The 16546-nt window shown below is 39.1% G+C and overlaps 1 protein-coding gene and 1 long non-coding RNA gene across 6 annotated transcripts in view; one reads left to right on the top strand and one right to left on the bottom strand.

The window, feature by feature from the left end:
• Positions 1 to 16546, top strand: part of ANTXR2 (ANTXR cell adhesion molecule 2) — a 121159-nt gene that overhangs the window by 48497 nt on the left and 56116 nt on the right. For 2 of the 4 annotated variants that reach the window (XM_065061691.1, XM_065061690.1), the window contains exons 11-14: positions 4385 to 4463; positions 9186 to 9281; positions 15123 to 15164; positions 16206 to 16301. In XM_065061691.1, the coding sequence (XP_064917763.1) occupies positions 4385 to 4463; positions 9186 to 9281; positions 15123 to 15164; positions 16206 to 16301 (313 nt within the window). The remainder of the gene's footprint in view (positions 1 to 4384; positions 4464 to 9185; positions 9282 to 15122; positions 15165 to 16205; positions 16302 to 16546) is intronic. The other 2 variants (XM_065061693.1, XM_065061692.1) reach the window with 1 other exon arrangement.
• Positions 1 to 16546, bottom strand: part of LOC135579376 (uncharacterized) — a 104584-nt gene that overhangs the window by 49939 nt on the left and 38099 nt on the right. The window lies entirely within an intron of this gene.

Here is a 16546-nt window from a genome sequence, read left to right as displayed (position 1 = left end):
CTTTGGGTTCTGCTTCCCCAACCCCAGTGCACAGATGTAAAGTCCACACTGTAAACCACACAGACTGTGTCACACAGCAGAGAAGAGGCTTCAGCTGGGCATTGGAGGACAGCTTCTTGGGTTGCTACAGCAACATCAACATTTACACTTCCTGATTCTTTGTGGGTTTTATTCAGGGTTGACCTGAAAAGATTTGCAGCAACATTCAAGAGTTCAATGCTTGTTTTTTTTCTGTGTGGGTATCAAACTAGTGTCGATCTAACCTTTGCTTGCAAAAATACAGTTATGTCAAAAGGTCTGGTTTACTTCAGGGATAGTCTGCCCTTGCATGCATAGCTGTGTTGTTTGAGTGTGGTCAGATCACAGTCAATCAAGCACAGTAAGGATTCAAATATGGCCTAATACATGCCAGAAGAGTCTTTCTTTGGATGGGTAGGGCATTGGTGCCTCTTCTCTTGTCTCACTCTCTGTACACACCTCAGCAGAAGGAGAGACAATTTTCCTTGAGTGTTTGGAAAGCAACTGAGATACTATGGATGTAGTCATGTGAATCACATAAATAAATGGTGGGAGATCTGACCATACGGACTTCTAAAACCAGGTATTTAGTGTCTGTGGAGGTATTTTTGAAACGTTTCTGATCACCGCCACTACAGAGACTGAAGGTACAGTCTTATGACCAGCTGACCAAAATCTGTGCTGCCCCTTCCTTTGTGATCTAAGGCTGTTATAAAAATTTTTATAAAAAATTTATTTATAAAAAATTTCTTCATTCTCATAACCCTTTAAATGGTATTCCTTCAGTCGGCAGAAAAATATATCAGCAGGGGCCCAAAGATTTAGAAATGTTATCTGGTGACATAGGCTGGTTGAGCTCTCAGCTGATTTGAGCTTTACTGAAGGAACATGATAACAACATACTGACAATCACCTGTGGGAAATGAAGGTATTCAGAATGCCATTTTATTTTCTAAATATTTGCAGTTTATGCAGAGTACTGAGCTAAAACCCTCACACATGTGGACTGTTATTAGCAAGCACTGGATGTATTTATCTATAAGTCTTTCTCTTGGATGTTTGTGAATTAGTAGAATAAATAGTGTGCCTGGTTTTTGGAACTCCAAATTTGAAGAGGCAGTGTTTATATGAATCATAAGTATGTATAGCCCAACAAACAGGTGTATGCTAAAGAAATGAAAAAAATGCATTTCTTATACTCTACAGACATGACAATTTCAGGAAAGAAGTGATTTTGTATGTTGACAGGTTCATCCTTTTGAAGATGAGGTAATTATCTGTATGAGTTCACTTTGTGGTTTCTAGAACTGTACAAGTATGATCAACTCCTATGAAAATCTCAAATGGCTCATCCCTGCAGCTGTGTATCAAAATGGAATTTGATACAGAAACTGGTTGTTCTTACTGCATTGTATCTGTGTTGATAGCTGATGTGTTCAGTGAGCCCATTGCTTGAAATATTTGTCAGCCCATCTGACAGCTAAAGGTTAGAGGAATGCAAAGCTTGACAGTAGCGACGTGGCACATGGCACCAGAGACCTGAAAACAGCTCTTACTGCAGTCAGTGGGAGTTGCAGCTGTGGGCCCAGTTCTCATTTAGACTCATGCTTTATCAGTGCCCTTTTCTGGGGCCGGAATGGTGTACAGAGGCGGTACTATGAATGAGGATTTCACTGGCAACAGAGATTGGTCCCAGAGAGGGCAGTAAGAGCTTGCTCAGTGGTACCTCCTAAAAACAGGGGTAAACTCACCCTTGTAAGAACTGTCTGTAACAACTGGCCTTTAGTAACTGGCTTAAGTAGACTTTGCTGTTCAGTTAATGGCAAGTCTCTTCCTGGGCCATGTTGCTGGACTGAGAATTTTTTGCCACTTTTGAAGATCTGTTTCCACTAACTCACACACTGTAATCGGAATTGTTTACTTGTAATTTACCTGGTGTGGCTGTGTTCTGAAGCTAAGAGTCAGGAGGAAGGATGATATTGCCAGGCAGGAGAGGGAATTGGTTGCATAGCAGAAAAAAAAAACCCAAAACCAAAACCCCCCAAAATAGGAAATTGAGAATTCACATTCACTTTCTTAAAAAAAAAAAAAAAAAAAAAGAAATAGGAAAAAGTGAGCATCTGAAAGCACTTTGGAAATTTAACCCCAGGAGCTGGCAACAACTGTAGTCAGATGTTACTGGCCAAATCTAGCAGTTCTTCACTGGTGCCTAGGCAGAGCTATTTCTGATCTCAGTGGGAGTTTTGCCCAACAAGAGACTACAGAAATGGTTCCAAACAAAGATAAAAGAGCTGAGAAAAATCTAAAATGTATTTAGATACAGTTAAAATATGATCAGAAATAAAGTCAATACAGGAAGTATATAAGGACTTGGATTCTTAAAGAACATGATATGTTGATTAAAAAATCAAAATTACTTGGTGTAGTATATTTGAATTTAGTGCAGTTGGAAGGATTCTTACTGTGCTACTAGGCTTCAAACCAAGCAATGTAATCCCAATTATGGCATCAGTCACTGGGAAGGCACCCATCGTTACTTAAGAAAGTTCAGGAAAAGTGGAAAGGCTGAATAGCTTTTATGTTCAGGAAACAACCACAATGAATGCTCTTTCTTGCGTAACCATGTTCAAACTTGGTGTGGAGCCTGTGGCATGTTTCTCTAAGTCATACATTTAAAAGGCAAGACTAATGGGGAATAAATGAAACATTTAAGAGCTTAATCTTTCCTCTTTGAAATTGTGCTTACCTGAAAAGTTGGCATCCAAAAATATAATACTTCTGTGTGCTGTGAATTCTTTGCTACTTATGGGCTGAATGCAGTTTTCAGTTACACCTGTGCAGTCATAGTTAATGCAGTAGTATGACCAGGCTGCAAAAGGATGTGACCCCAGGAGACCAGAAAGGGTCATGTTAACTTACTGGGCTGTAGGTTTGTGACTTGGAGAGAAAAATGTGTAACGTGATGTGTTTATGATGCGCGAATCTCAAAAAGATTTGACAGTTTGAACATATAAATTTCTTCAGGGACACCTGTCAGGATTTGGGTTGTGTTTCAACAGCATAGTATGTACCTAAGTCCTTCTCTGATCAAGAAATGGCACAGAATGAAACCCTCTCCCATTGAAGTCAATGGCATTGTCTTGCCAGTCAAACTCCAGCAGAATTGTCGTGCTGAAATTTCTTACAGCATTTCTCATAAAGTGGCAAAGCTAAACACTGAAAATTAAAAAAAAAAAAAAATTAAAAATTCACATTTTGAAAATTCATCACTAACAAAAATTTTGGTATAGTTTACTTTATTTAGTGACTTGGGAGAAAATTGAATTAATTTTTTATTTTTATCTGTTCTGATTCACTTATTCCAGTAATAATTAGAAGTTATTCTTTCTGTTAGATCAATTATTGATAATACAGACCATTTAATAATGAGTTTAGCAGAAGCAACGTACATAATTTTTACTAAAACTGAAAAAGAAATTAGCCAAATTAGTTAAAATAGCTTTGAACTCCATATTGACTAAAGCATTCGTGCCAGAATAAAAATACATGACATAGAAGAACGGTATAAATGATTAATCATTTTAGTTCACAGATATCTATATTTTTATTTAATTACATCTATGGATAATATAAACTGCCTGAATCTTGGGAATCCAAGCCAGAGAAGCTGAAGAGTCTTCTTATGTTTAACATTCACCATGTGTTGTTTTCTACTAAGGTTAATTTGTAAAATGTAAACCACATACTATTTGTATGCAGTGTTTGTGTTCTATTTATAGAAAGTCTTGACCATTTATAATTATCCGACATTTTTATGCATAATGTCTGCATATAACTAAAGAGATGTTTACGGAACAGACAAAACAATGTTATTTTTATAGTTGAACTTCAATTTATTTTATGTAAAACTTTTTACAGTATTTTATGCTACGTGAAATAGAGAAGAGAGATTCTCTATTCAGATAGCTCTCTATCTAGAAGACTAAAATTATTTCTAAATAGTAATCAACAGTACCACAGGAGACTGCATATATTTAGTATCATTCATTTTAAGCAGCACAAAAATAAGCTTGGTCTGAAATAACCAAAAATTGGTTCCTGGAAGCTACAAGATCCTCATAACAGCCAAGTACCTTGATCACTTAAAAGTCATCAGAAGTTTCTAGAAATGGTAACACAAAGTAATCATGTTAATTTTATGATTTCTGTGAAGATGCTTCTCACGTCTAGTGCCACTCAGAGGCACCAACTCCTGTTTTCCTCTCTAAGAACACTTTCTCTGTGCATACAAGTGCCTCTACGCTATGTACGTGCTTTTATTGACTGTTTTATGGCTGCTGACTTTTTTTTCCCTCTTTCTTTCCAGAACTCTAGAAGTTTTGGTGAGTTTGAATGAAGGGCAGTCATTCTTGTCCAGCTCATTAACAATCACCGCTTCAGAATGTGTAAGTAAATGGCTAACATCATTCAATGTAAAATCCTGAAATCCAGTTCCTCTTTTGGTTTTACCATTTCATGACCTCTCACTGCAGAGAACCTCAACGCATGGCAAGCTGCATTAGATGTTTAGAATGCACAAATCCACCTACCTGAAAAATATACCCATGCAAACACATCCAGAATATATATATAATTTAATGATATATTTCTTAATATGTAGGTGCTTACATACATAGAAGTCCTAAGTTGCTTTCTCTGTATTTTGAGACACACTTGGAATCTGTTTTACAACACATGTTTATACACAACAAAGAGTTTTCAGCTGTTTTGAATTCCCTGATGGGGTGTGTGTGGGGGGGGTTATAGACAGGATTTTTTTTTCTGCTGTTACATAAAACAGTTTCCTTAATTCTTCATATTAAGGTAGCAAACAGCTTTATTTTAGGAACATTTTTTTGCAGGATTCCACATAAGTATTACTATATGTATCATCTGAGACTTTCAAGTATACGAAAGCCATTTCTTACATGGCAGGCTTGGAGATTTACTTTTGCTTTCCGACATAGGCTCTGTTATAAGGGTTTCTCCTTTCATTGCTGCTGCATCTATTTTGCTGGCTGCTTCAGGAGCAGCTCACTTAGTACAAAGAACTACATGTAAAGGTAAAGCCCTGGAATTCTCCTCCTCTCAGGCTACCTGTGCTGGCTCTGCCCTGAGATCCAAACAGTGTATTTGTGTGTTCCTTGTCTGTGCTGAGCTTACATTTTTCTATAGCTTGTGAATTGTATTCTGCTAAATATATTACAACAAATTACTTTAGCACTGCGTGCAGCTGTGACTTTCAAAATATTGGGAAGCTTCCATGCCATTAGAAACATGCTTACTATAAATATAATCATGTCATAAGAGGCAGGTGTTATACAGTCATCTAGGGTCCTGTTCCAGCCCAGTTTCACTGAAGCTGAGCAGGCAGAACCTTAGATATTCAGATTGGGTATGGAAGGTTGTTACAATCCTACAGGAGGATACTGCCACCATGTAACTTTAGTGCCTGAATAAGGAGTGTAAACTCTCAGCTCTGTATATTAGGAGAAACAGTCCTCGCCAAAGCACAGGCTAGAGTGCCCAAGTTAAGCCTAGAGTTAAGGTAGTAATATTGTCATCCTCCTATGTTTTTATCATAGGCTTATAGGAAAGAGTTAAAAGCAGCTCGTAGGATAAGCCACATAGGCAAGCAGTCAGCAACTTTTCTAACTTAATATATAAAACTTCTAATCTCACATTTCTGCTGTCTGTTAATTTCTTCTATATTACATAGGCAGGACAGTCAAAATTCTTGCAGTTAGACACAAGACCACTATGTAGTTTTGAAAATGTGCTGTGCTTGGATACCAATACAATGTTTCTTTAAACTTGTCTCATTTAGAATCATAGAATCATTTCAGTTGGAAGAGATCCTGAGCATCATCAAGTCCAACCATAGCCTAACCTAACCTAACTCTAGCACTAAACCATGTCCCTAAGAACCTCGTCTAAACACATTTTAAACCCCTCCAGGGATGGTGACTCCACCACTTCCCTGGGCAACCTGTTCCAATACCTGACAACCCTTTCCGTGAAGAATTTTTTCCTAATATCCATTCTAAACCTCCCCTGGTGCAACTTGAGGCCATTTCTTCTTGTCCTATCACTTGCTACTAGGGAAAAGAAACCAACACCCTCCATGCTACAACCTCCTTTCAGGTAGCTGTAGACAGTGATAAGGTCTCCCCTCAGCCTCCTTTTCTCCAGGCTAAACAGCCCCAGCTCCCTCAGCCGCTCCTCATCAGACTTGTTCTCCAGGCCCCTCACCAGCTTCATCACCCTCCTCTGTACTCTCTCTAGTATTTCTTATGATGAGGGACTCAAAACTGAACACAGGATTCAAGGTGGGGCCTCACCAGTGCTGCGTACAGCAGCACAATCACTTCCCTAGTCCTGCTGGCCACACTATTCCTGATGCAAGCCAGGATGCTGTTGGCCTTTGTGGCCACCTGGGCACACTGCTGGCTCATATTCAGCCAGCTGTCATCAACACCCTCAGATCCCTCTCTGCCAGGCAGCTTTCCAGCCACTCTTCCCCGAGCCTGTAGTGCTGCCTGAGGTGGTTATGACCAAAGTGCAAGACCTGGCACTTGGCCTTGTTAAACCTCATACAAATGGCCTCAGTTCAATGATCCAGGCGGTCCAGATCCCTCTCTATGGCCATCCTACCCTCCAGCAGATCAACACTCCCACCCAATTTTGTGTAATCTGCAAATTTACTAAGGATGCACTCAATCCCCTCATCCACATCATTGATAAACAGATTATACAGAACTGGCCCAAAAACTGAGCCCTGGGGAACACCACTAGTGACTGTCTGGCAACTGGATTTGGCTCTGTTCATCACAACTCTTGGGGCCCAGCCCTCCAGCCAGTTCTTTATCCATTGCAGAGTACACCCATCCAGGCCATGAGCTGCAAGTTTCTCCAGGAGAATGACGTGGGATATGGTGTTAGTGTGACTGGAGTGCAGCTTTCCTGTCAGGCATAAAAGCATACAGAACAGTACCTTCTGCTCATCAGCATGTATTTTTCCAACAGTATTTTTGTTGTTTGTAGGCAATTAACCTAAAAGAGGAAAAAAATTTTCTTCTATTCTTTTTAAAACTAAACACTTGGGTAACTGTAGAAATCAACATAATCTCAGTTCAGCTTTTCAGTTTCAGGAAGAGAGCCTGTATGAATTGACAGCTAAAGAAACATGCTACCCAAATAATATTTCTCTGTTTAAGGGCCTCTGTCATTCAGAACCATTTAAATCTTATACCACAGCATGATGAACCAGCCCCTCAGTGTGATAACTTAAGGACAGTACAGTCACAGGAGGATGCTGGAGACTAACAGGTGACTGCTTTTCTTGTTACCTTAAGTCATTCCAGTGAGAAAGCAGTGCACGTAAAGTCTATCCCCATGCCCTCTTAAAAATGTCTAAGATTGCACTCATAAGTAAAAAACAAAGCACTGATGCAAAGCAGATCATACTAAATTGTGAGTAAGCCTGTCTTCCCTCTGCTGTATTCTTAAAGTGCTTTTCTGTGGTCAAAAGTTTTCACTAACAGGAAACAGAAGGAGTACAGATGTGCATTGACAGGAAAAACAGTAGTACTTCTGGTATTTTTTTTTATTTTTGCCTTTCATACATGTTGCAGCAAAGACAGCTCTGTACAAGGAGACTGCTGTTTCCATAGTAGCAGATGGGCAACTGCAAAAAATGGGTCACTCCTAGAATTGTTCCACTAATTCATATAAGCTGAGCGGCTGATGGCTAGTTGGTATGTAAGAGTTAAAAGTTCCAGCCTCCCCTAGCAAACACACATTGCTGCAGTGAAAACAAACAAAAAAATACGTTTCATCCAGGCACCAAGGCATGCATATTACCTGTCTCTTGTAAATGTGTATGCCTCGTTGCATCTACATATACGTTGAATAAAGTTGTTGCACCTTTCATTTGTATTGGTATATCTCCAGTACAAATTTTGTCACTTTGACAGAATTGCACTATACTCCAGCCTCAGTGATTACCTGGATGTCCCCCCTTTCTCCACGGTTTAAGTCTGAATAACTTTTATTTTCATAAGGTCCCCATTGCATTTTTCTCAGTGTTGCTCTAAACCAGCAAAGCAGCACAGAATACCAAGTGTAAGAATAAAAGCATCTACAGGATATGGGTTTGAGGTGGTGGGAGATGGGCTGCTCATTTCTTCATTAAAAGCAGTATTGCTGGAAACAGTAACAGTCATTTAGAATTTCTTAGAACAGTGGCTTCAGGTTCAAATAGCAATACTACAGGGATTTAGTGTGCTATAACCTGTGCAGTGAGAATGCTCCAGATGTATGGGCCATAAGCATGAACACCTGACTAGAAAATATGTATTGTTATTAAAGATTCCTTAAGATTCCACCCACCCACCAATCCATACTGACCTGTGTCCTCATGTGAGGAGAAGGACACCTCTCATCCACAGACTTGGGAGAAGACTTTCCCTGTCTAACAGCTCATTTCTTAGCAGTTAATGTAGCCTGTCTTTTCTTCAAGCTAGGCCTCATTCTTATCTTAAGGATATAAATTTAACAATCAACCCAGTAACTTGAGCAGAAACAATCCTGGCTTGCACTGGGGCAAGTTGGGCCTGTTTCCCCTGACTTAATTGGAACATAGGTTTACAGGAAAGCAGAACAAAGTAGTTTTCAGAGTTCTCTCATTTCCAGTTGAATACGTCCATCAGTACTGCTGTTCAGTCCCTTAGAATACCTGAGACTTTCAGGCCCAAGAATACATAGGGGAATGAGAAACACAAATAGCATTCTATCACCTTCTCCTCTTCTTAGTGTTGATACATCATTCATTGTGATACGCAGCTCCTGCTGAAGTGTCCTAGCTAACCTTCTGCATAACTCATCGAACTGAGGAGACTTAAAATGGAGGGAATCACTGAACTTGTGCCAAATATGGGTTTGGCTAAGATACCCTTTGGGATCCTCTGTGAGGAGTTTATCTGTTAGCAAGAACAGAATCTGACGAGTTGGAACAATTTGATTGGGATTTGTATCAGTCAGTAGGAGGCCATTTTGGGGTGAGTGGGAAAATGAGGCAGCAATTATTTGCAGTATCCACTGACATTATCTTTCTGCTTTCTTCGCAGTCTAGTGGAATAGCAGCACTTATTGCTGTTCTTGTGCTGTTATTGTTGGCAGCACTCGGTCTACTCTGGTGGTTCTGGCCCCTCTGCTGCAAAGTGGTGAGTAAGGACTATTAGAAAAAGTAACTGGATGTGTGACTCAGGTTTATAACTCATACCAAGTTGAGAAACACAGATACTATAGGAAATAGGTTAAGTAACATGAGAGCTACATGTGACATAAGCCATCTGTTGAGGAATTTTTTCTTTGTTAGTAATGCTTAATAAATGGAAGAAGAGCCCAGCTTCAACACCATGGACTGCACTCTTAGAAGTACTGGCTTTCAGAGACCTGCATACACATGAACCAGCATCAGCACGCTAGTGTGCTGCTCACTGGCTTTCTACTGAGTGAGCAGATGTGTTATATTTCTGTGAAATCTTTGATAAAAGCCTTTTTTCTATTATTTGAAAGTTGTTGTCCATAATGGTATGCAGATGTTATCCTGAAATCAAGGACCATTTCAAAAGTACTGTCGCGAAAACTGGAATCTGTAGTCCATTATAGGCTATCAAGTTGGAAATCCCTTATTGTCTGAATAATCCCTTACACACATTGGATCTCTTTTCATCTGGATACACTCTTTATCCTTCTAGCAGCAGTCAGCAATGGTGTTTCACTAGCTCTCCTTCCATCTCCTCGTGTGTTGAGGTTTTTAAATTGCCTCCTGTTTTCTTATTTTAAAATAATTGGATAACATTGATTCATAGACTGCCTTCAGACTTCTTAGTTTCTACACTTTCTCTCTATAGAAACAGGCTACAGTTAGGCATTTCACATAGATCTGTCATCTGAGGCAGAGTGAGGGGGAGATGGAGGACATGAAGGAAATATATTGCAACAGACTGGAAGAAAAGCAAACAATTTTTGTTTCAATACCTGGTTATTTTAAAAATAAGTATGTAAAATACAACTTAAATCCTTATGTGAAGTGAGGTAATATTTTTTTTCAGTGGCTTCTGTCAGCTACTTACAGGCATCCACAGGATTCCAGGATTCTTAATAAGCAACTCCTGACTTTCTAATGAGTTGTTTCACTACTCTTTCACAGCTGTTGAAGGGGATCATCATCATAATCAAAAGTTACTATGCTGAAAACAGCTGCTTTTCTTTTGTCCTTTCCCTGACTTTTCAAGTTGTGTTTTTGTTTTTGTTTGTTTGTTTGTTTTCCAAGACAAGCAGACTTATCTTTGAATTGACTGGTATCAGTAAACCTAATGTTTCTTTAGTTCGTCAGAGCTTTTAGAATGAATTACTTCACTAAAATTTTTTTTTTTGTCACTAGCTGAATATGACTGTCAGAACATAATCCATGCACCACTAATTTATGTTAGCCCAGAAACAGTCTTTTATAGTTGGAAGTGCAATCAACTGCATCATATTCACTTGCAAATGAAGTTTTAATTGTTTGCCAAGTGGATTTGTTTTTCAGCATCAGGTTTACACATGTACAACGCAATGAAAAAAATTAAAATACTCTTCACATTGGTCAGTGTTCAGAAGTCAGTGCTTGTTGGTGGTCATTTCCCATGGAATAGTAAAGTTCATCTACTATGTCTTTTCCTTTCATTACAGTAAAGAGTTATTGCAGTATCTCAGTCCCTTGAAAGCAGGAATTATCTTTCTAGTGTTGACTCTATAATGACAAGTAAGATGCTTTCTGGATTTTTTTAATGTCAATGTCCTACATTAAAAACAAGTCAAATATACAGATCTATAATATTAATTTCCAGACCTTTTGGTAGCTATGCCAGTATAATATAGTAAACCCTTAGCTGCACCACCCTATGCCTCTGTGAAAGGAGTTCAGTTTACCTTACAGGAGCACATCAGCGCATCATGCAGAGCTGTGGAGGGATACCTAAGCTAGCACCCAATTAAACTAAAATAGATACCCTTTGTAATGAATTGCAGAGCAAAGATACTAGCTTGGGTGCTGAAGACGCTCTGTGGCATTAAGGCAGGGTTCTGTCTGGGCTAACCTCCTATGTCGAGCTACATCTCCACAGAGAGCTGTGCTGAGCCCTGAGAAAATATCCCTCCATTCCGATTCACCTTGTGCTTAAGTCTCTTCCTCCCTGATGTTTACTTTAAGGGACAGTAACTTACCCTGAGCATCTTTTTTGGATATAGTGCATAGTACATGAGTAATTGGCTATTTCTAGGGAAGTTTTGAGCTGTAGATTAATGTTTTGAGCTGTTATTACTAAGAAGCAGCCTGATTTCTTATGAGAACAATAAAACTACAGCACTTGTTAGTGCCCTCTGTTGTTTCCTCCCACCTCTCAAAGATATTATTTGTTTCTTTAAAAAGAAAGGCTAATTTTAGGACTCATTGCCACAACAATACTGAGTTCCAAACCCACGTACTTTTGTACTGAACCAGTTACCAAATACTGATTTCCTTTCTTTTTGTTTTGACGTCTTTTTCCTCAGATCATTATGTTGTGCCTCCATTCTATTCCTTCTGTCTTGCATCTGAGGTTCTCACAGTGTCTTATTGCTGCTTCTGGTTAAATACTTGTGTGCTTTGGTGTCAGAATCCTTGACAAGACAGGCAGCGTATCAGGGCCAGGCAGGACCACCTCTTCCTCTGAGTCCGCTTCCCCAGTAGAATGGAGCATCTGGTTTCGTGGGGCAAAGAACCAGGAGCAAGGAAGAAAGTAGCAGCCCTCACACCTTGTAAGCAGTCCATGCTTCAGAATTTAATGAAAGACAGAGAGGCAAAAGGTGGTGTGGGCAGAACAGAATGAGTGCTCGCAGCCACATGAGCCTGTAATCCCTGTCACCTATGGGCAGAGTGGTGAGCTTCATGTGGTTTGGGAACTCTGCTTCATCCTTGCTAGGACTCAGTCTTGACAATGTACTTTGCTATGAGGTCCATGCACACTTACAGGCTGGGGTTGGGGACTCCTTTTTCTTCTTTCCTCCCCCCCACTCCCCGCCTTTTTTTTTTTTTTAAAAAAAAAAAAAAAGCAGTGTGCTGTTGACAGTTCTTTCACTCTTTCCTCAATATCAGAACATATGATCGCATCAAGCTGGCTTCAGGCTCTGGTGCTGACATTTCCTAATGCCCACATCATGTGAACATTTGAAAAGTGTTAATGAGCAGATCAAAGGGACTGTTGCCTGAAGCAACTAACTTTTTTTTTTTTTTTGAGAAATCGGCTCTCCTTCAAACTCAACTCTCTATTCTTTGCAGCTAAATAAATGAGATGCAGCCTTGCCTGTTGCTAATGATAATAAACCAAAACAAAATAAATTTAGGAAGTAATCCATCTCTACATAAGGCTAATAAGACAGCAGCATTATTAAAAATCTTCTGTATTTAAACAATCTGAATCAAATTCAGAAAAAGTAAACTTGCAATATTATGATCTTCAGTATGTGCAGTTTCATGCTACATTTGCATTGTTTTTTGCCAAAACTGCATGGGGTCCTTGATTTTCTCTGTTTTAAAAATGGCTTTCTAGTGATTTCACTTGAAATACCACACCAGACTGAAAATAATCTTTGTGTGCCTGCACATGAGAGTGTGTGTGTGAGGACCCTGTGGAAACATAAGGATGCAGGCATTTACATTCCACTTCTGTCAGCAGGGGTGAGTATCTGCTACTCAAAGCAGATTATTTTCTCACACCACTGTCACATTTAAAAGAAGTTTCATTTTCTGAAGCTATTAGAAATAGCAGCTAATTAATGTATTGGTTAGCTTCAAATCAAGTTTACCCTATAACTTCAGGGAGTTTAGCAGCTGGCATAGGATTAGATCCTTTGCTCAGGGAGTCAAACAAAAACTGTCATTGATGCGTGACTTTTGAAGCACAGTAGGGTCAACAAGTAGGGTTTTTCTCCATTCCCCGGGGTAGAAATTTTGATTCTGTAAATATCAATTAGTGTAAGGGCCCAAGTGAACTCTAGCATGCATCACAAGTAAGTGTACTACACACAATTGTCTTTGCCTGGGAGAGACTGCAAGACTTAAGAATTGTAGAACTATAGAAAGCGGAGTGATAATACTGTTTAATATATATTCATATAAATCTGAAACCTAGCTAGGCCTTTCCCCTCTGTGCAGCTTGTAGTCTTGGCAACAAAACACATTTTTTTTGAGATAATCATTACAGACAGGCAAAAGGGAAATAAGAATGAGAATTAAGTAAGATAAGGTGACCCTCAGTATATTGAAAGTACTGTTTTACTGTTTCTAGTCTTTTAGTTGCTTTCAGAGAGAATGAAGTATCTTAATACTCTGGAAAATCTTGCTCTGCGCCCAAGTATCTCTCAGAATCTGTCCCATGATCCTTCTATGGTGTTGTTTCTGTAAAGTTAGGGCAGTAAGTCCAGTCTGGCTCTCGGGAATGTTTCACTAATTAAATAATTGATTTCTGTTGTCTTCTGAAAATTCCTTAGGGGTGGGAAGAAAAAATATTCAGAAACATGTAAAGAAAAGTAATTTTGGGCATGTTTTTGCAACATCATAGCGGCAAAGGAGTGTCTGGATAAAAAACATAGTTGACTTTCCAATCCACTCAAAGTACCCTAAGCTTGCTTGATGAACAATTCAGTATCTTAAAACTGAACTGCTGGGGAAAAATGTTTCCAAGGGTGCAGTAACTTATTTCTCTGATTTGAAATAATTGCTGTATCCAGTAATAAAAGTCCATAGCTTGTTTACACAGTAACTCATAACTATCTTGGTGGTAATGTGACTTGAAGTGTAAATCAAGAAGGAAAACTCTTGATTATTAATAAAAAAATGTTTATTTTATATATGATGCTATACATCTGTGCAGTGACAGATTATTTATAGGCAGTGGTAGAGTAAATGGAAGTACTATAATTAATAGCACGTGGTGAATAAAATAATACATACTTCAATTAAAGTACTTAATTCTGTATTTGGAGATATAGGTGTTTGCCATTATGGACAATTTTGGTTATGTTTGTATACTACTAAGGCATAGCAGAAACAGACTCCTTTATATTAATGGGGTATTTTTTAGTCATTTCTATACAATATTCAAGCACAAAAAATTACTTGATATCACAGAAGTACTTTGTTTTAGCTTACAAACCTGTTTTTCTTGTGGAAGAACACCTGTGCATTCAGTTTTCATTTTAATCACTGAAGAGGCTTACTGCCTTCCTCTTCCTCTCCCTGTACTGTTCAGTGGACTCTTGTCAGTAGCAGGGAGCTCCCTGAGATTTACAAAATGTATGTGAGAAAGAAAAGAGGAAGAAACTGTAGGTAGAGGTTTAAATATAGGTGTCAGTGAATTATCCCAAGAGTGGGCCTTCCTTGGAAACAGTTTAAGAAGCCTTGTGAATTTAACTCTCACTTGCAGGCACTCCACACTCAACAGTCAAGAAGCCCTGTATTTAAATTATGAGATCTGATATGCGAGATCTGCGGAAACAATCTGCACATCTAGAGGTGAATCCTGAGCTACCAGAAAGCATTTCACACTTTTCATTGGGCTAGAAATTATCTAGCAGCATGGGACAAGGAAGCAGGCATCTTTAGCCCATGATTATACAAGACCTCACATAAACCTTGGGATGCTTTTCCTTCCAGGCTTGCTAATTAACGCTATAGGATTTCATCACTGGCTATTACTCAGAATGACTAAGTCTTATCCGGTCAGGAAGCAAAGTGGCAGACATGTCTCCCCAAAGAGTGTCTGCCAGTCAATTGATGTTATTTTCTATCAGACGGATGGTGTTAATTTCCAGAAGGCCTCGATAATCGATACCCAAGGGACTCAGCAGCAGCGGTTGCCAATTTGCAACCAGATGTGGGCAGGCCAGATAGAAACAGTTCACTTTTAAAATTTTCTGTTGGCTTTTGGATGCTGCCAGTGCAATTCCTTACGCTTTTATTTGTTTGGCTTTTTCAGGTCATCAAAGATCCACCTCCACCTCCGCCACCTCCAAAAGAGGTAGGGTATGACGGTGCTCTGCTCATTGCATTCGTTACACAATACCACTCCTCTGTGCTTTCCTGTGTTCTGTGAATCTGTCTCTGTCCGAGCTGCTGAAGAAGAAAGAACTGCCCTGTGGGAAGCCTTAAGCTGAGAGTGGGATGGACAAAGTCCAAATCTCTGTTCTGTCTCAGTGATCTCAGTGTGGTATGAATTAAGCCACTTAAGCCCAAATTCACAGAAATATTTAGGGGCTTTATCTCAAGATAGCTGAACATTATTTTTCGCATTCTGCAGTAAAACCAGAAAGACTGAATAGCTTTTGTGTAACAGTCTAAAGATTCATGTACAACTTAAACAGCATTTTGCCTCAGCTTTGGCATTCCAGACAGTAAAAAACCCTTATAAGGAAATTTTTCTCCCTCATGGGCAATAATGCACTAGAGAATATTCTGGTGTCTACAGTATTTTTGCCCCTTGGTCTTGATTTGACCAAGTATTCAAGTGTGCTCTGACAGTTAAGTCCATGATAATGTGCACTTCATTGAGCTGAGACAGCCAAGAGTGATTTTGACAAAGGTTGGCTCAGGAAGTGGTGATCAGCTGTGTAACTTTTATCTGCAGATCTGCTGAACAGCGCCGGCTGAATCCAAATGAGTAGGGCTGATGATCTGGCTCTTTGAAGGCATTCTACGTTCTGTAGGAGAAGCCACTGCAAATTCTTTTCTTTGTGTACATTTTGCATATTTTTATTAGTGGAAAGGAAAAGGATGAAGAAAAGGAATGATGGTCAGTGGAACACACAGTTGGATTTCCCATTTGGACTTCCCTAATGGTCACCAAAAATGCTTTTCCTGTGCAAAACAATAAAAATATTTCCAAACATGACCAGATTTTGTTTGGAAATTGGTAAAAACTTGGGGAACTGGAATATCTGATCTCTCACACTTAGCATGGGAAAACTTAGCCTCTGTGAACTCTAGTGAAATATACTAAAAAGACACATAGTTAAGAAAAAAGTATATTTTTAAACTAAATGTTTTTTTAATTTAATAACAGGAAGAAGAACAAGACCCCTTGCCAACCAAGAAATGGCCTACAGTGGATGCTTCCTACTATGGTGGACGAGGAGTTGGAGGAATTAAACGGATGGAGGTTTGTACAATATGGAGATGCAAGTTCACTAAACTGCAAGCTCTCTCAGGCTACAAATGGTGAAAGCAAATACTTTTAAAGTGTAATGAAAATACAAGGGCATAATGTGTGCTTCCTTCCCAGTGACATAAGCCTTATATAATTTTTTACCATATTGAATAATTTTGACCTTGCGTATGAAAGAACAGCTTTCAGTAGTGCCATTTGACTGGAATTTTGAATAGCTGCCTGAATACATGCTCTTT

The sequence above is a fragment of the Columba livia genome, chromosome 4, assembly GCF_036013475.1.
Source record: "Columba livia isolate bColLiv1 breed racing homer chromosome 4, bColLiv1.pat.W.v2, whole genome shotgun sequence".
Classification (NCBI taxonomy): domain Eukaryota; kingdom Metazoa; phylum Chordata; class Aves; order Columbiformes; family Columbidae; genus Columba; species Columba livia.
This window is presented reverse-complemented; position numbering and strand designations above follow the sequence as displayed.